Source organism: Phalangium opilio, unplaced genomic scaffold, assembly GCF_054372755.1.
Source record: "Phalangium opilio isolate 3A_F unplaced genomic scaffold, DU_Popi_V2 ptg000043l_1, whole genome shotgun sequence".
NCBI lineage: Eukaryota > Metazoa > Arthropoda > Arachnida > Opiliones > Phalangiidae > Phalangium > Phalangium opilio.
In genome coordinates, this window is record NW_028324167.1 from 6,157,389 (window position 1) to 6,177,508 (window position 20,120).

General features: G+C 41.9%; 2 protein-coding genes across 8 annotated transcripts; both read right to left on the reverse strand.

Annotated features, from left to right (window-relative positions):
* Positions 1–10,382: 10,382 nt before the first annotated feature.
* On the reverse strand, positions 10,383–13,547 carry LOC149677943 (uncharacterized). Of its 6 annotated transcripts, XM_089837324.1 has the most exons (8): positions 12,140–13,547; positions 11,873–12,062; positions 11,645–11,787; positions 11,493–11,566; positions 11,381–11,430; positions 10,879–11,308; positions 10,704–10,784; positions 10,383–10,640 (listed from the first exon to the last, which is right to left on the reverse strand). In XM_089837324.1, exon 1 carries the CDS (start codon positions 13,530–13,532, stop codon positions 13,068–13,070), a length of 465 nt encoding a protein of 154 aa, XP_089693450.1. In that variant the 5' UTR covers positions 13,533–13,547; the 3' UTR covers positions 10,383–10,640; positions 10,704–10,784; positions 10,879–11,308; positions 11,381–11,430; positions 11,493–11,566; positions 11,645–11,787; positions 11,873–12,062; positions 12,140–13,067. The 6 variants fall into 6 exon arrangements, with proteins under 6 accessions (XP_089693450.1, XP_089693454.1, XP_089693452.1 ...); XM_089837328.1 differs by lacking the exons at positions 10,383–10,640; positions 10,704–10,784 and having other exon boundaries at positions 11,171–11,308; positions 12,140–12,237; positions 12,705–13,547; XM_089837326.1 differs by lacking the exons at positions 10,383–10,640; positions 10,704–10,784 and having other exon boundaries at positions 11,171–11,308; positions 12,140–12,181; positions 12,275–13,547.
* A 1,730-nt stretch (positions 13,548–15,277) lies between these two features.
* LOC149677944 (uncharacterized) lies at positions 15,278–19,964 on the reverse strand. Of its 2 annotated transcripts, XR_016366401.1 has the most exons (3): positions 19,403–19,964; positions 19,257–19,333; positions 15,278–15,414 (listed from the first exon to the last, which is right to left on the reverse strand). XR_016366401.1 is itself a non-coding variant. In XM_089837323.1 (2 exons), the coding sequence occupies exons 1-2, from the start codon at positions 19,868–19,870 to the stop codon at positions 19,319–19,321; spliced, it is 483 nt and encodes a 160-aa protein (XP_089693449.1). In that variant the 5' UTR covers positions 19,871–19,964; the 3' UTR covers positions 18,880–19,318. The 2 variants fall into 2 exon arrangements, 1 of the variants encoding a protein (XP_089693449.1); XM_089837323.1 differs by lacking the exon at positions 15,278–15,414 and having other exon boundaries at positions 18,880–19,333.
* Between the last annotated feature and the right edge of the window lie 156 nt (positions 19,965–20,120).

Below are 20,120 nucleotides of genomic sequence, written 5' to 3' on the forward strand. Positions count from 1 at the left end.
TACCGATGGCGGGTATTTAGGCTAGATTACCGATGGCGGGTAATTAAGCTGGATTACCGATGGCGGGTTGTTAAGCTAGATTACCGATGGCGGGTAATTAAGCTAGATTACCGATGGCGGGTTGTTAAGCTAGATTACCGGTGGCGGGTAATTAAACTAGATTACCTGTGGCGTGTAATTAAGCTAGATTACCGATGGCGGGTAATTAAGCTAGATTACCGATGGCGGGTAATTAAGCTAGATTACCGATGGCGGGTAATTAAGCTGGATTACCGATGGCGGGTAATTAAGCTAGATTACCGATGGCGGATAATTAAGCTGGATTACCGATGGCGGGTAATTAAGCTAGATCACAGATGGCGGATAATTAAGCTGGATTACCGATGGCGGGTAATTAAGCTAGATTACCGATGGCGGGTTGTTAAGCTAGATTACCGATGGCGGGTAATAAAGCTAGATTACCGATGGCGGGTAATTAAGCTGGATTACCGATGGCGGGTAATTAAGCTAGATTACCGATGGCGGATAATTAAGCTGGATTACCGATGGCGGGTAATTAAGCTAGATTACCGATGGCGGATAATTAAGCTGAATTACCGATGGCGGGTAATTATGCTAGATTACCGATGGCGGGTTGTTAAGCTAGATTACCGGTGGCGGGTAATTAAGCTAGATTACCTGTGGCGTGTAATTAAGCTAGATTACCGATGGCGGGTAATTAAGCTAGATTACCGATGGCGGATAATTAAGCTAGATTACCGATGGCGGGTAATTAAGCTGGATTACCGATGGCGGGTAATTAAGCTAGATTACCGGTGGCGGATAATTAAGCTGGATTACCTATGGCGGGTAATTAAGCTTGATTACCGATGGCGGGTAATTAAGCTTGATTACCGATGGCGGGTAATTAAGCTAGATTACCGATGGCGGGTTGTTAAGCTAGATTACCGATGGCGGGTAATTAAGCTAGATTACCGATGGCGGGTTGTTAAGCTAGATTACCGGTGGCGGGTAATTAAACTAGATTACCTGTGGCGTGTAATTAAGCTAGATTACCGATGGCGGGTAATTAAGCTAGATTACCGATGGCGGGTAATAAAGCTAGATTACCGATGGCGGGTAATTAAGCTGGATTACCGATGGCGGGTAATTAAGCTAGATTACCGATGGCGGATAATTAAGCTGGATTACCGATGGCGGGTAATTAAGCTAGATCACCGATGGCGGATAATTAAACTGGATTACCGATGGCGGGTAATTAAGCTAGATTACCGATGGCGGGTTGTTAAGCTAGATTACCGATGGCGGGTTGTTAAGCTAGATTACCGATGGCGGGTAATAAAGCTAGATTACCGATGGCGGGTAATTAAGCTGGATTACCGATGGCGGGTAATTAAGCTAGATTACCGATGGCGGATAATTAAGCTGGATTACCGATGGCGGGTAATTAAGCTAGATTACCGATGGCGGATAATTAAGCTGAATTACCGATGGCGGGTAATTATGCTAGATTACCGATGGCGGGTTGTTAAGCTAGATTACCGGTGGCGGGTAATTAAGCTAGATTACCTGTGGCGTGTAATTAAGCTAGATTACCGATGGCGGGTAATTAAGCTAGATTACCGATGGCGGGTAATAAAGCTAGATTACCGATGGCGGGTAATTAAGCTGGATTACCGATGGCGGGTAATTAAGCTAGATTACCGATGGCGGATAATTAAGCTGGATTACCGATGGTGGGTAATTAAGCTAGATTACCGATGGCGGATAATTAAGCTGAATTACCGATGGCGGGTAATTATGCTAGATTACCGATGGCGGGTTGTTAAGCTAGATTACCGATGGCGGGTTGTTAAGCTAGATTACCGGTGGCGGGTAATTAAGCTAGATCACCGATGGCGGGTTGTTAAGCTAGATTACCGGTGGCGGGTAATTAAGCTAGATTACCGATGGCGGGTAATTAAGCTAGATTACCGATGGCGGGTAATTAAGCTGGATTACCGATGGCGGGTAATTAAGCTAGATTACCGGTGGCGGATAATTAAGCTGGATTACCTATGGCGGGTAATTAAGCTTGATTACCGATGGCGGGTAATTAAGCTTGATTACCGATGGCGGGTAATTAAGCTAGATTACCGATGGCGGGTTGTTAAGCTAGATTACCGATGGCGGGTAATTAAGCTAGATTACCGATGGCGGGTTGTTAAGCTAGATTACCGGTGGCGGGTAATTAAACTAGATTACCTGTGGCGTGTAATTAAGCTAGATTACCGATGGCGGGTAATTAAGCTAGATTACCGATGGCGGGTAATAAAGCTAGATTACCGATGGCGGGTAATTAAGCTGGATTACCGATGGCGGGTAATTAAGCTAGATTACCGATGGCGGATAATTAAGCTGGATTACCGATGGCGGGTAATTAAGCTAGATTACCGATGGCGGATAATTAAGCTGAATTACCGATGGCGGGTAATTATGCTAGATTACCGATGGCGGGTTGTTAAGCTAGATTACCGATGGCGGGTTGTTAAGCTAGATTACCGGTGGCGGGTAATTAAGCTAGATCACCGATGGCGGGTTGTTAAGCTAGATTACCGGTGGCGGGTAATTAAGCTAGATTACCGATGGCGGGTAATTAAGCTAGATTACCGATGGCGGGTAATTAAGCTGGATTACCGATGGCGGGTAATTAAGCTAGATTACCGGTGGCGGATAATTAAGCTGGATTACCTATGGCGGGTAATTAAGCTTGATTACCGATGGCGGGTAATTAAGCTTGATTACCGATGGCGGGTAATTAAGCTAGATTACCGATGGCGGGTTGTTAAGCTAGATTACCGATGGCGGGTAATTAAGCTAGATTACCGATGGCGGGTTGTTAAGCTAGATTACCGGTGGCGGGTAATTAAACTAGATTACCTGTGGCGTGTAATTAAGCTAGATTACCGATGGCGGGTAATTAAGCTAGATTACCGATGGCGGGTAATAAAGCTAGATTACCGATGGCGGGTAATTAAGCTGGATTACCGATGGCGGGTAATTAAGCTAGATTACCGATGGCGGATAATTAAGCTGGATTACCGATGGCGGGTAATTAAGCTAGATCACCGATGGCGGATAATTAAACTGGATTACCGATGGCGGGTAATTAAGCTAGATTACCGATGGCGGGTTGTTAAGCTAGATTACCGATGGCGGGTTGTTAAGCTAGATTACCGATGGCGGGTAATAAAGCTAGATTACCGATGGCGGGTAATTAAGCTGGATTACCGATGGCGGGTAATTAAGCTAGATTACCGATGGCGGATAATTAAGCTGGATTACCGATGGCGGGTAATTAAGCTAGATTACCGATGGCGGATAATTAAGCTGAATTACCGATGGCGGGTAATTATGCTAGATTACCGATGGCGGGTTGTTAAGCTAGATTACCGGTGGCGGGTAATTAAGCTAGATTACCTGTGGCGTGTAATTAAGCTAGATTACCGATGGCGGGTAATTAAGCTAGATTACCGATGGCGGGTAATAAAGCTAGATTACCGATGGCGGGTAATTAAGCTGGATTACCAATGGCGGGTAATTAAGCTGGATTACCGATGGCGGGTAATTAAGCTAGATTACCGATGGCGGGTAATTAGTAGTAGGGACTACCTAGATATGCAGACATCCAAGATGGCCGCCACCCCAAGATGGCCGCCCTCTCCTCATCCACCAAACTTGCAAACAAAGATTAAGCTAAATTCCTACCTGATCAACCCTACCTTCCAACATGCTATGACTCTTTAGAGGGGTTTTACCCATTTTTCCCCCAAAACAAGCTCGGCTTAACCCTGGGAGGTTGTAGTTCTTTTAATAAACCAGTGTAGTTATTTTGTAAGATTCTTGTTTGAATTTCCCGCCATAAACCTTTAAAGTATGTCTGAGAAACAAAGACAAATATATAAATAAAGATTTTTTAATAACAAATACCAAATAATATATACAATAAAATAGAGAATAACAAGAATATAAATAGAGAATAACAAGAATATAAATATAAACAAAAATTAAATTAAAACCAGAAATATTTACCGCTACTTTTACCGCTAATGTCTTTAAATCGAAATTTTAAAGGTAGTTGTTTTTATCTCTGGCGTAAAAAGCATCTTGCTCAAAGTGACATTTTGATTTTCAAAACTTGATATTTTAGTCGAAATCTTAACTGAAAGCCGCTCTTTAAATCGTAATTAGCGCCGCGTTTTATTAACAATTTCACGACATCAACGTGGCATTCACTCTAGCGGGGCGTCGGCCACTAGCTTTGTTCAGGCACTCTGGTGGTACATGCCTCCATTGATTCAGGAAGATCTTGGGCATTTCGGCTGTGAGTCGTATCCACGTTGATCGAGCGAACAGCTGTTAAGTTTGAGAAGGACATCGAAGTCAAGGCCTCACTGAAGAGAACGTGCTCCATTTGGTGCAGGGTACGCAGAACCTTATGCGCTGGCACGGCTTGTCGGGTTGTACGGGCCGATAAAATTCTTCGTTGAACCTTTACCTCCCGAAGGAAGTTACATCCGAGCCACTGCGGGGCTTGAAGCGACTTCACACAAATTTTACACAACGTTTAAGAGACCATAATAGAAATTTCTTTTCCATCCCGATCTATAACCGGGATGGAAAAGGCGCCAAATTAAGTCCTGGCCCAAACTGGTTCGGGATGGAAAAGGAGCCAACCAGTTGTTTGGGCCAGGACTTCCCCTTCATCGCGGTGGTCAGTTGTATGGATGCAAATGACACTGCAATGAAGGGTGATTCATGGGCTAGAATATATGTATCTTTGAAGGATTTATACGAAAGTTGCATAAATCTAGCCCATGAATTAAAGTTGGTCTCTTTTCAGGCAATGCCCGAAAAAGACAGTTGGAAAAAATTAAAGTTGGTCCCTTTTCCGTTGGAAAATTGAGTTTGGTCTTTTCTCACCCAACAAAAGCGGCACGAGTTAAAGCAAGACATCTTTAGTTGGACTTTTAAGAGCATAGCTGAGCAACTGATAACTTTCTCCGCGAAACACAGAGCTTATATACTAAATGACCGAGAGCAGATTTAATATTAAACAAGTTCTCTAGATAAAAAAATTTATTTTTTAAGGACCACACCCTGTCGACCACACCCTGAAACGTACTATTAAAGCCCAACGTCTTATATAATAACTGCATCAAACAAGTTGAAAACCGGCTCGAACTAGTCAGGGCGTTGTCTTTTTTATCGGAATCGGGTAAGGTCAATTACCTAGCTACGTAGATTTTTCAAGGGTAACGACTTTAAAAGTTTAAGAATTTTTTAAAGTTTTTTTTGATGAAGATAAACGGCGTGTATTTTAAGATCGTCCATAGCTCAGTGGTTAAAGGCAGGGTCTACTAATGTAATACCTAAAAAGGTGGCGAGTTCAAATCCCGGCCAGTCTACCGAGCTATGGCCGATCTTTTTATGAAATTTATGTATAAAATAAGGTTTGTTTAAGAAGTTGGGGTTAGTTGATAAACAGGCGTTAGTCATGAATGACGACTTCTTTTTAACTTTAGCGTCTAATACGTGTTTAGATATATACCCAAACAATACCCAATCAAGTTTTAAAAATTATTTGCATCAACCTCTTAACTTGACTAGCGATTATGAAGTTGGGCTGGCCGAAATCATATTTCCAAATCATTGGGTGAATATAAGCGAAGAGTTTAACAAGTTTGAAATTCAGGTTGCAAGTGACCCAAGCCGTGACAACTATGCAGCTGTTAGAGAGCCTGTTGAATATCAAAAAATAGAGATACCTGTCAATCGTTATACCAAGACCAAAGAGTACGAACTGCCCCAAAATTTTGTCGAGCTGTTAAATGATGATGTAAACAGTCATCCATATTTAAAAGGCAAATTATCTTTTAAATTAGTGAATAAATATAAAGACGGGGCCCTAGGCAAACAGTTAGATACAAACTTTCCCGTTTACCTGCAAGTTTTAGGAGAGGAAAACATACGGTTCAAAATACCAGCTGATTCCCCCTTGGCCACGCTATATGAATTTAAAGAGAATAATTACGAAGATGTTCCCTATATATCCAAATATCCTGTATCAAAGCATGCTAAAAATATAGGTTTAAATTACACTAACAATTACGTGGAAATCGAAATTGATAATGTTGGAGATAGTTTAAAAAAAAAAATTGATTACAAGTACATTCCTAAGGCAGGCATTAAACGTAAAACAAGCCACGAAGTTCCGCCGATAAGAAAAAAACCTCAACCGGAATATAAGCCTGTAGCCCCATCTATGCCTATTTTACCGCGAACTACTCCCTTTCTTCCAATTCCTATTACTGCAGCTAAGCCCGTAGTACCTGTACAACCACAGCCACCCAAAATAACCCCTCTTCCAAAACGAAAACCTTCACCACCACCCAAAATAACCCCTCCTCCAAAACGAAAACCTTCACCACCACCCAAAATAACCCCTCCTCCACCACCCCCGAGACGCTCCTCTCCTCCACCACCCCCGAAACCTCCCTCTCCTCCACCGGCACCAGCACCACCAGCCCCGAAACAAACCCTACCACCGCCCCCGAAAACCTCTTCTCCGCCACCACCCCCAAAACCTCCCTCTCCTCCACCGGCACCAGCACCACCAGCCCCGAAACAAACCCTACCACCGCCCCCGAAAACCTCTTCTCCGCCACCACCCCCAAAACCTCCCTCTCCTCCACCGGCACCAGCACCACCAGCCCCGAAACAAACCCTACCACCGCCCCCGAAAACCTCTTCTCCGCCACCACCCCCGAAACCTCCCTCTCCTCCACCGGCACCAGCACCACCAGCCCCGAAACAAACCCTACCACCGCCCCCGAAAACCTCTTCTCCGCCACCACCCCCGAAACCTCCCTCTCCTCCACCGGCACCAGCACCACCAGCCCCGAAAGCCTCTTCTCCGCCACCACCCCCAAAACCCTCCACTCCACCACCGCCCCCACGCTCAAGACCCCTCGCCCCCTTTGAACCATTAACACCCACACCTTCGCCCACACCCCCCTCATCTCCAGAGCTACCCGTATTACCGACCCCCTCCCCACCAGCGATTGATGAAAAACCCTTGTTTCCGCAGCCGGTTGATCCGCCAAAGAAAAAACCCGAGCCAACTATTTCTGAAAAGCCTAAGCAAATTAACCCCGAAGATTATGATAACTATAAGATATTGTTCTTACCGCAAACTTTTAGAGCCAGTAAAACGCCAGAGAAAAACGCCGAAGGGCTTTATCGAGCTGTAACGCGTACTTTAGAAAAATTAGTATTTAAAAAAATTGAAGTAACATATCACATTATAGATAATCGGGGTGATGCTATCATGTATAATTTTAAAACACCGGAATGGGTGGAAATTAAATTTTCTCCCCAACTAGCTAAATTGCTCGATCTTGACCCAAATAAATACTACACAGGACGCAATCAATCTGGTCCTTTGAGGATGACGGTACAAGAATATACCATAAACGAAAACAATGCGTATCTAGAATATCGAGTTAATAGAACCATAAAGCGCTATACCCCTTGGGAAGAACCCTGGCTTTATTTCTTTTTTAAAGTGTCAGGCGAGTTTAGATCGACAGATGATTATAAGATTTACGAAGATATTGCCGAAAACCTCCAAATAACGGCGCGCAATTTTGACCCTCTAAGATTGCACAATGCTGAATTAAGCGTTATTAAGCAAGGAGCGGAGCATTATTTTAGAGTCCATTGTCCGGCAAAAATTGAAATGCTCTTGCCAAAAGAATTGCGTGATATATTAAATTTAGAAGCTGAATACGTTGGTGGGACGTTTTTATCCACTAAACCTTTAGAGCGTAATTTTACGCATTTCAAAACAACTAATGACACATTTATCAATTATCGCGTTCATGACTCGCTAATGTATCTATTTACTAGGACTAATTTTACAAAAATTAAAATACCCGCGGGCGAATATACCTGCGATTTGACGGCGACCGGGGCCGTAATTCCCTTCTCTTAACATTTAAAAATTATAAATCAGTTATTGGGTGTTCAAGAATATATGCCTCGCCAGTATTTTAAAATGTACATTCTCAAAACGGAAACGGAAAATAGATACTATGTTCGTCTCGAAATAGAGCCAGGTGTTCGCGTGTCGGTAGCTGGACCAATGGCCAAGTTATTTAACATTCCCGAAGAGGGGGAATTTTTTAAACACAGTCACTCGGGAGTAGCTTTGGTAAATCCCCGATTAAGATCAATGACATTGACGGATAATAATAATTTTTGGACTAGCGAATACGATGTGGATAGATTTCCAGAAGATCCCGACTATGCTGACCAACCGTATTTACCCGGGTCTCAAGCCAGACGAGTTGATAATTTCGCGTGCGAGATACCTCCCGGGGTTTATTATCATATTAGCGATGTTTTAAGTGCTATGAGCGAAGCCATGTCGCCGATGCATAGAAAAAGTCTAAAATTTACGCAGAATGTAGACGGAACCGTGACGGTTTCAAAACTGAACGATACGGTCTCAATTTTGTTTCCCAAAACAACACCCGGGAGGGGGCTGGGGAGACTGCTAGGCTTTAGTGCCAATCAATTAGATCGGTATCTTAATAACGAGACTTCGGATTACCCCGCGGATATCATGAGAGGCGTCGATGCCATGTTTGTTTATACCAATATTATCCGTCAACAAGTAGTGGGTGGTGGTCAAGCTCCTCTGCTACGTTTCATAAAAATGCCGGCTTTTTCGCTGCTAGACGAAGAGAACCAGGAAATATTTAATAATATCGACTTCTATCCAATTTCAACTAGCGATATACAAGAAATTGCAATTGAATTGAAATCCGATTACGGGGAAAATATTCCGTTTAATTTGGGCAAAGTATATATTAAACTGTTTTTTAGGCGTCGACGTCAATAGACCTTGAGCGATGGTACCCAATAGATATACGCTGTATTTCCAAAGAGGATCGTCCCTTCCGGCTTTACACGCAAACGTTTTCCAATCGGGTGGTCGTTTTAGTGTTGGCGGTATCTTTAATTCTTTATTGCGCAAAATTACGCCCTTTATTAGGCCGGCCATTAGTACTTTAGCGTCCGAAGCTGTTGGGTTAACGAGTAGAGTAATTAGCGATGCCCAAAACCCCGGAATATCACCTCGAGAATCGATTAAACGAAATGTCAAACAATCAATAAATTCCCTACTACATAAAGGCGTGGACCGGTTCGTCAACACTCAAAGCGGGACGGGCCGAAAACGAAAGAGGACTGCTAAAACAAGCCGGAGCAAACGTGTTAAGCAACGCACTAAACGCGATTTTCTAGACTAATCATGTCGACTTACGAAAGTGTTCTTTCCGACTTTGAAGTATTTGAAAAGCCAGTGGTGAATAATAATATTGTGGGGACTAAAACGACTGCTCATTATCCCATTGCTCCCCTAACTAATGCTAAATATGTAGAATTTATCATTCCTCCCTCTAACAATTATCATGATTTGACTAAAACTCTTTTGAGATTAAAATTTCGCGTTTTGCACGAGGACGGCACGGTCGTTCCAGATGCGGAAAAGAAAGTCTCGGTGACAAATTTAATAATTGCCTCGCTATTTTGTCAAGTAGAATTATTTCTTAATGGCGTCGCTGTCCAGCAACCTAATAATATGTACCCATATATGGCCTATTTTAAAATACTTTTAAATTATGGACAAACGGCGGCCAATTCCTGGTTAACTTCTATGTTATATTATTTGGATACCATTATCGAACCGGCGACGGCTTTAGATAACGCCAATATTAACAAAGAAGATAATGGTATTGGTCGTCGCGCTAAACGCGTGGCCCAATCAAAGACGTGCGATGTAATTGGCGAATTATTTTTGGATATGTTCAAAACGCCCAAATTCTTACTAGATAATATCGAGGTGCGAATTAGACTTCATCGAAGCTCCACGGATTTCGCTATTATTCACAATGAGCAGGGCAAAAAGTATAAGATTGATTTAACGGAATGCACCTTGTTTACGCGCGAAATTGAGGTTAATCCCGAACTGCAACTAGCTCACGCCCAGATGTTAAACTCGGGAATAAACGCTCGCTACGAAGTAAACTCTATTGTTATGAAAAATTTCTTAATAACCACCGGAACGCAAGATTTTATTAGGGACAGCTTGTTTACGGGGCAATTACCCTCGCGAACTGTCGTGGCTTTCGTTACTAATAAAAAATTTGTAGGGGAAGCAACTTCCAACCCCCTGGATCTCCAACACTTCAAACTCGATTTCATGCAATTCTCTTTAAATTCGCAAAATTATCCCGATATCCCCTTTACGCCCAATTTTGACGACGACCAGTACGTTAGATGTTACAATTCTTTATTCGAGGGTCTCGAGATATTAGGTCTTGACCGAGGAAATATTATTTCTTACGATTTATATAAGAAGGGCTTTTTTGCCGTTGTTTTTGATCTGAGTAGAGAGCATCTCGCTTCGTTAGGTCTAAATTCCATGCCCCAGACTGGTAACTTGCGATTATCGTTAAGATTTAGCTCTCCGCTAACCGAAAACGTCACGTGCATTGTCATGGCCGAATTTCCAAACAACCAATTAATAATATCTAAAAACAGAGAAATTATTTATAATCACCCCAACGTATAAAAGACTAAAACTTTATAAATACAATATCAGTCGCGAGCCAAGATGCACCAAGTACACACCGTCACGCCAAAGCTCGATATTTGCGTCATTGAATCTATTGAACCTAAAATATTAATTCAAAGATCGGATACGCGTACAAAAACTATATTAAAACCTAACGCCTGGTACGCTTTGTTTCGGTTTCAAAATGAACTCACGTCCTTTTTTGACGGAAAAATACCTCGCTATCATATTTGGTTGCCCGTCAAAGAGCGCATCAAGCTGGAATGCTTCGTCAACTCGAAAGATGAACGTCTAATCGATCTTCGATACTATGAACGAGGCAGTGGCAGTCGTTATTTCCTCAACTTTAGCACCAGCGAAGGATTTAGCCTGAACAAAACAGGATGGCAGACGTTGATCGACTTAAAGCCGTTGATTGACGAGGATCTCAAGGCTAAAGGGATAGCTGTCTGTCGCATGCGCGAATTAATTTTAAACGAGCTCACTACCACCTTGTTTGACGTCACTTCCACTTGCGCCAACGTCGAGTGCCGAAAACAAATATGCCACTCTCAAAGCTGCTCGGAATTTGACACAAATTTCAGCGATCGAGTCGAGCGTAATTTGCACGAAGCGCTGCCTCAACTGGATCGTGAGAAAATTTTGCATCAATTTGAGACCGAACACGGATGGATCGAGGATCAAGAGGATATTTACGCTTATTTTGTCAACAGTTTTGCCGATTTAAAGAATGCCTTGATTTATGGCTATTAAGATAAATGTATTGATATAGCGTATTTGTTTAACTGATATTGTTTTTATAAAATACCTTTGCGTGTATTAAATAAAGTTGTTTATTGGGAAACCATTTAGTCGTTATTTATACTTGTTAAGGCATGGACGCTAAAATTAGAAAAATTTATTACGACGTGGCAAATCCGGCCGCTTATGGGTCGCTAGCCAGATTACAAAAGGCCTTACCGGACGTGCCAAAAGCAAAATTAATCGCCTTTCTCGAGAAACAACCTGCCTACACGAAACATCGATTTCGACGTTTCCGATTCAAAACTAACCAAGTGTACGCCTCAACTATCGATGACGTTTTTCAAGCTGATTTGTTGGATCTACCGAAATTAAAACGTTTTAATAAAAATGTTCGCTATGTTTTGTGCGTCATTGACGTCTTAAGCCGCTACGGATGGACAGTACCTCTTAGAAACAAAACATCTGGCGAGGTTATCGAGGCTTTTAAAAAAATATTTCGAGAGAGGATCCCTTTAAAAATATACACGGACTACGGTGGGGAATTTAGTTCGCGCAACTTTGCCTCCTTCTTGAAACAAAACAATGTGCAAATACATTTTGCCCGGAGTCAGCATAAGGCCAGTCTCGCGGAACGCTTTATTAGGACAATTAAGGAACAAATTGCCCGGGTTATTACGGCCACGGGGAATAAAAATTACGTTAAATATTTACCTTTAATTACTAAAGCTTATAATGAACGGGTTCATTCAACTACTGGAATTGCACCGGTTCATGTTAATATAGATAACGAATCAATCATTTGGAATAAACTGTACGGGAAATCAAACGGCATTACTCGATACGCACCGAGGCTTAAAGTTGGCGACTACGTGCGTCTCTCTATAGCTAGTAGAGTATTTAGAAAAACCAGCTCGGGAGGCACGTTTACTGACGAAATATTTCGCGTTGTTGACGTCATACCCAGGTCACCACCCGTCTATCGCGTAGCAGATTTAAAGGGGGAGCAAATTCTGGGTGTTTTCTACGGCGCCGAATTACAAAAAGTCTCGTTACCTGAGACTAAATTATGAACACTTCGCAAATAAACGCTCTTTTAACTTGCGACAAAAGAACGCGACCCTACTATTTAGGATGCTTCCCAGTAAACAGACTCCCAGAACGGCCAAAAAGGTCCAAATTTTGCTTTATATTCAATAATGAAGCAGCTGGAGAGGCTGGAGAACATTGGATAGCGTGCTTTTCTAACAATGACACGGTGGAAATGTTTTGCACTTACGGAAATTCGCCGCGATACTATAAAGTTAATTTAAAACGATACGGGAAACGAGTTGTTTACAATAAACAACAAATTCAACATCCATTCTTTCAACTGTGTGGCGTCCATTGTTGTCTGTACCTATCACTCCGCTGTAAGGGCGTAGCTAGAAAGACGATATTAGACGCCATCTATGACCAGAATCTTAAACTTAACGACTATGTCGCTTTATTATATTTATCTTTACATTTAAAAAAACATGTACACAGATATTGTTCGCAATAAAACAATTTTTTATTTGTCTAAATATTACATTTTTTTATTAATCAATATCGCGCCATTTATTATGCCTCTTTCTCCTCTCGTTAGATGGAACCAGCGGTCCTAAGTTTTGGAGTTCGTCTTTCTTTTTCCGAGGTTTTTTCTTTTTTTCTTGTTTTTCTGTTTAGCGGAGGCCGTCTCAAACAGGTTTTCCAAGTCCGTTAAATTGTCCCCGTTTTCCTCCGCTAAATTCTCTTGTTCATCGACAATTTCCTCTTGTAAATCGTCGTCACGATTTGCATAACCGACAGCTCCTTCTTCTAGCTCTCTTTTTGGCGTGAAAAATGTGTTTTGCAAATGATTTGCAAGAACTTCGGCTTGCCGTTTCACCATATCTCCAACATAAGTCGGCCCAAATTGTTGGTAAAAATCTTCTGGTGTTGGTGTCCCCGCAGTCGTTTCGCTTTTTAAAACCTTTTGCCGAGGCTCGGTTCGTTTAGGCGTAGTAAAAGAACTGCCCGAAGCGCTTGTTGTCGGTGATGACGTGGCATAGCTCGGCCATGACAATTGTTTTTTTCGCGGGGGCATTTTAGGGGTGACCAGTAATGGCGGCGTGGGGACATTAGACATTGCCTGTGTTACGACCTCAAATTTAGGTAAAGGAATTTGTTTCTCAATACTTAAATATTTCTTAAAAGCGTCTAAATATTTATATAATTTATCGTAGGCATTCAATGGCGATTTTAAAATATCCTCAATCTCTCGGTCCAAAGCCGAGTGCTCTTGGGCAGCTGTTGAAGTTACTGCGCTAGCGGGCACAAGAACCATTTGTTTCATAGTTTAGCAGCTATGGCTTGGACAATCGAAGGCAAGATTGCGGCAAGCAACGTCGTAAGAAAACCACCTGATTGCTGCAACAACAGCTTTTTTTTGCTTTTCTGCGACAAGGTACTTGATCCGAGTTGTCTAATAATTTTCTTGTACTTTGCTAGCTTTTTCTTGCGGTCTTTACTCAAAAAAATACCCCCTCCCTTTAAATTCTTACAAATTGTCTGAATGCTCTTTAATTGAGGCGCACTACTATTGTTTAAGAGGGTTCGCCGTTGTTTACAGCTAGTTTGACGCAAGCTCTGTAAATAAGGGACAAATTTGGCAAACTTGGCTGAGGGACGCGCTACGACGAGTCGGGAGCGTTTTGCTGATCGACGTTTAACGCGTGGGGCCATTATTCAAATGACAATTAAATTTAATCGACATAGACATACATAGGTGATTCGTGAGGTAGAACTCGCGACCTTAATCGTAAATTTTCCGGAGTTTCTTGTTTTAAATCAATTAACAAATAGCTATAGGGTTCTCTAGTGGCTAGTCTGTACGCCTCCGTAATACGCTTCGGGTTATCTGGACTTATTTGTTGCGCCAAATATCTAATAGAGGCGACATCTCGAGGATTTTTCATTATTATAAAATAGGAAGAGTTTTGAGAAATTATCCGCGATTGGCTACCCTTGGGAAACAGTTGTTGAGTAATAATAATAACCGTATACCCTAAATGATGCGACGTCACGCACACTAAATCGGCAATATGAGCTTGTTTAAATAATTGGCTAGCTAAGTCGTCTAGTATCAAGTAGGAGTCGCGATTCATTTCCCAAAAGTCCGGATCCGCCGTTGGCAAGCCTTGAATAAATTGAATTCCCGGAATCAATTGTTTCAATTTTTCATAGTTTGGCTGCCAGGCGGCGTAGCAATAAATAACCTTTTTATGTGGTGGGTCAAACATAAGCTGATGATTTTGCAATAAGTTACTTAAAAGAAAACTTTTCCCCGCTTGCGTTGGCCCCACGATTAGAAACTGGGCGGGTGTTTGGAACTTTAAAGAATGCGAGACTGACTCGGTTGGATTCATCTTGATTAATAAACATTTTTATTTTAATTGACAGTTTATATATATAATCAAAAATACAATTAACCCAAAACCCAAAGACCCTTAATAAACACAAATTAAAAAATATTTAAACAATATAAACGAAACCCTTTTACCCAAAAAAAATTCCCCTATGAAGTAATTGTTTTTTTAAAAAGTTTCTCTTCTAATTCCAGACAACGCTGGCGGAAGCGTTGAACGTTGAGGAGGTTAAAGTTGACGCGAGACTCGGAGGGTAGTTGGTACACACGCACTACAGAAGAAAACACGACGGATTTATGCGCACGCGCACTTTTTCGTTTCCCGACCGCTCTTTGTTGATGGCTGGGCATGTTTGGATTAGAGGCTCGCAAACATCCTCGCCCTCGCTGGTCGGGAATTCGGGAAACCCCTGACGCAGTGGTTTGTTGTTGCACGGTTTTTTGGAAACCATCGGACACGATGGGCTGTGTTTCCGATGTTCCCTCGATGGATGGTCCGTGCAACGCCACTGGTACAAGGCGATGCCGCAAAAGGCGCAGCGCGTCGTCTGTGTTTCTACATCTGCAAGATAGAAACCGTCTTTGGCCAGGGCTTCGATAGGAACGCAAGATTCCCACAAGCCCTCAAAAGTATGTCTTCGCCTAGCCTCGTAATTCATGCGAGAGAGATGTTGAAGCGGGTGTTGCCTCTTTGAAACCGTAGGGTCGACTGGTTGTCAAATCGGCGTTCAACAATCTCTTATTCGAGGTCTGGCGAAATCTTTTGGTAATTTTAACGGCCTCTAGCTGCAGCTTGTATTTATCCCGTTTAAAATTAAAAGGGACATTGACTGTAACTTCCTTTTCCGGATTCATCGCTACACTTTCAAAGGTTTCAAAGTCAAGTTTTTCAAGATTTTCTCGATTTAACGTCAACCCTTTAATTTTCTTGACTTCTTTTCCTTTGCTAGTGCGAAACGAGTAACTTTTGGCACCGGTACTACAAAAGGAAGTTATATAATCACCGCCGAGTTCATCCGCCCAGCAACCAATATGATTGCCAGTTGGAATGTCAAACTTTCCCGGTAGATGGCGGTAGATTATCGAGTCGGTGTCACAATACAAGGCTGCGCGGTCTAATTGAAGCAGCATCTTGTTCAATTCAAGTCGCCCGTAGCAAGAAACAAAGCTCCCCACAATGGCCGACCCCAGTTTGTAGTCCGAAACGTAATCGCTTTTGGCTTTGTACGATAAAAGAGCGATCGACTCCGTAACTGGCCGTAAGTCGACTAATTCCAGAGTGTAATCGCTCGCGTATCGTATCAATTCGTAATAATTGTTGATAAAGATGCTGCGAATCTTTCCCGTATTCAGAGCCATGCGACCCCAAAGAGAATTTAAATTAATTTTAGCGATATTACGCAGTGAAGGATTTGATTGAATATCCGCCACGGTCAGAGAAAGCTTTTCATTCTTGTTTATATCAGCGATATACGCCTCTTTTTGCAGAGGCGTTTGCGCGTGAGCGGGAAATCCGGAATTCTTCACTTTTAGGGCGATAAAATCAGTCATGTACTGGGCGAAGAAATATTCCGTTTTTGGATAATGGTACACCTCGAATATATCGAGGAGTTTATATCCATGCTCCATAGCGGCATAGACTTCAACCGTTGGCCAGACTGATTCGAAAGCCCTTTCGTTGACAGTGTGATCGCAGATTTCCGCTCGCAATTCTAGACACGTGCGACAGAGGGCGTAGGCTAATTTACCACCGCTGCGGAAGGGAATTAAGGGGATGTGGAGATCTCGAGGGGGAAGCAGACGACAACTCATAACGCCAAAATACCAGCCTGGCGATTTGTCAAAATCTCTGCTATAGATTATGGGGTGGCCGCTAGGGTACGGACAATCGCGACAAACTTTCGGGTACAAAGAAATAATATCCTTGTAGAAAATTTTCTCCTCACCTTGCACGTGGCAGTTAAGAACAAAATTTTCCGTTCGTCCCCCATAGAGAGCGCTACGGGCTGATATTTGAGGTCGAAAAGTTAAACTTTTGCAGAAAGCCTTTGCTTCGGCGTTTTCTTTTAAAAGCTTAGCAAATTGACACTCAAAGATCGAGGTATATTCATACCCGACCATCTTCTCTTTAATAAACAGCTCTCTATCTAGGGTCCGCTCGTACAGAAATCTGTTGCTGGCTTTGAGTTGGGTATTGTAGGCATTAAGTTTTTGGCATGGACAACCGTGAAAGTAGCAACCGTGGAAATCGTAGATTTTGGGAGGAGTTTCGCTATAGCCGTCGACTAAATAGCGACCCACGCGGTACTCGCCCCCGTAGCTTAAAGCAGTGCGCAATTTTATATTTTCAGTTTTCTCCACCCAAGCGAGATATTTTAAGCTAATTTGACTGTGATTAAATTTTGCGTTATAGCCGTTAGAAGGAACAATACCCATGCTGTAAGGTTTATAGTAATTGTTAAGATAAATAGTGGTTAGAGCACCCGCCAAAGTAATATTTTTTAAGCAGAAAGGGTCTAATTTGGTTAGATCTACGTAAATTTTTCTAAAAGCTTCGACGCCTTGTCTTAGGACTTTGACGTCTTGAATGCAATATTTAATAAGCTCCTCTTTGATGTTGTAAATAGATCCTTCCATTGACGCGTACCAAGTTTGAAAATCTCGATAATCATTGGCTTTCATTTGAGCTACGTTAAAGTACGAACCTTCAGGGATGACGCCAATGTAATTAAGATTTTCTTCGGTATGAAAATCAAATGGAAAGAATCCTTTCGCCACATCGCCGAGGCTAAACATGCTGGTGAAATTACGCAGAGGTTGACTAATGTAATTAAAGCTATCGAGGAATCTAATTTGCGGTCCCTCGAGATGAATCATGAGAATTTTACTGCCGTCAAAAATAACGGCAGGGGTGACGTGTCTATGGACTAAAGCGTTAAGAATTAAGAAGTTATCAAAAGCTTTCGCGTAATGAGCTACGACTTGAGTGTTAGTAAAGCGCGGTTGGTACGTTTTACGTTTCTGTCCAGTCAAAACTACCTGCTCGACGCTAAATAAATAATTTAAAAATTGCTCGACGCAATTAGCGCCGTAAAAAATTTTAGTTTCAAAGCCAGCTTCAGTCTCTACATCGCAAACTAATAAAATGGGGACGTGGATATTATTTCTAAGAATAGTCTCAATGTCGTAATAAATAAACCGTGAGGCTTTCATTTTGGTTTCCAAAGGCATAACAAAATGTTCACCTGGCGGATGGACTATTTTACATTGAGAGCATTCGGGATTGCAGTCGTGGTCGTCACCCATCAGTCGCCCACATTCTAAACATCGTTTTTGGCTCGCGCAGGTGCCATTAAGTAAATGAGTTTCGTAGCAGGGGCCCGGGAAAAAGTAGCGGTGGCATTCATCGCAACGTTTTAAAACATCCTCGTTGGTTAAATGAAAAGCTTCTCCTTGACACCGAAAACATATATAGGGTTTTGTATCCTCGGGGCATTTATGCTCTTTTAGCAATTCACGTTTGTAAAACGATTTCAAGCATAAATCGCAAGAGGTAACACCGCCCATCATGCCATGCCAAGTTTTCGCGGGGTGGATATGGTCGCCAATTTTTAATAAATAGATAAATTTAGGAGCTTGGGGTCCTTTGAAAAATATGGTAAAATTATTCGCAGCATCAACGATTACGATTCGATAATGGGGAGCTAAATAATTTTGAAATTTTTGAATATCTTCTAGAGTAACAAAACCTTCGGGGACTCCCGCTTTTCTGTGCAAGATTTTCGCAATATTACCTTGAAGAGTGCTATTGCGTCTCAGTTTGTTAAAATTGTCCTGGTTAAAGGGCGGACCTTGCTTATTTTGTTGATAAAAGTTGCGATCGGCCATCTCTTTACCCAGAACTAAACTTCGAGCAAAACAGAGATTATCATTATTCTCCATAAAAATAAATTGGTTATTTTGTTTAACAAAATAATCCAAATTAACCAAAGTTCTATTTTTTATAGATTTATAATAAGTTCCTATATTTGCATCGAGGTTTAGAAAAATTATATCAAACTGAAAATCTTCGCCATTAAAGACAAAGTCCCGACTAGATTGCGTTACTCTATAGATGGTGCGCATAATTCGCTTACTGGTGAATTTGTCAATTTTTATAAATTTAATATTAACGGGGGTCGTCAATCCGGGGGAGCTTAAAACAAATCGAACCCGATTATACCCGGGATTCTCGGTTACTAATTTGCGTATAACTTCGTCGAGAATTTTTCGAAAAATTCGAAAAAAATCTCGCGTTGGAATGTCTTCCAGATTTTTGAAAGCTATACGCAAATCGATTTGTTTACAATGCCACTTGCGACTCGTTTTGTCAATCTGTCGCTCAATTGTGTAGTACCGGTTTACCTGTGCGTGTTCCTCTCCGCCACTACCCTCCGAGTCACTCCCGCTGCTGCCGCTGCTCGAACTCATTTTTTGAATCTCTATCAGAAATAAAAAAAAATTGGAACAAAATTTTTGGTTTGTAAATTTATTGTTAATAAGATACTTACTTTGCTTGGCGGCTGCTGAGCGGCTTCTGCGTCGTTCTTCACGTCGTCCACCAAGCGATGGAAAGCGTTTAGAAGTTTGACGGCGTCTTTGTTTTTAGCGTCAACGACTCTTTTTAGCCGCTTATGTCTACACTCCCACAGTTTGTCCGCCTGGGCGTCTTTTATGTCTTTAAATTTATATATACTGATATCTATGTAGAAATCCCCTTTTCGCGGGGGGATTTTAGTTTCGAAATATTGCCCGTCGCTTCTCAAGCGATAGGACCCCTCAACCCCGTTGACGCCGACAACGTGTTTCTGCAACACGTCCTGGACAAACTCCTCGTCGTCAGAATCGAGGAGGATCTCAACGGGGTCGGGTTTTACAAATTGACTCAGCGTTCGTTGACCGTTGCTGGATCCTTGTCGATTATTAGGAGAAGAAGGTGGAGATTCAAACATAGATTGAGACTCTTGGTACTTGTTCATGGCTGGATCGATTGTGAGAATCCAATACCCATGCTCAAGCTTTTATACCCAAAATCTCAGGGCCATTTTTTTTAGAATACAGGCTTAGACATGGTTTTTTTTACTAAGAATTTAAAAAATATAATTATGTCTGATACGCTATTTTTAATTTGACCTAAAAACATTTTTTTATTGTGGAGTTGGTACTAAAGATTATAGAAGACATTAGGATATCTATCTATATAAAAAATACCTCTATAGTTTAATATTA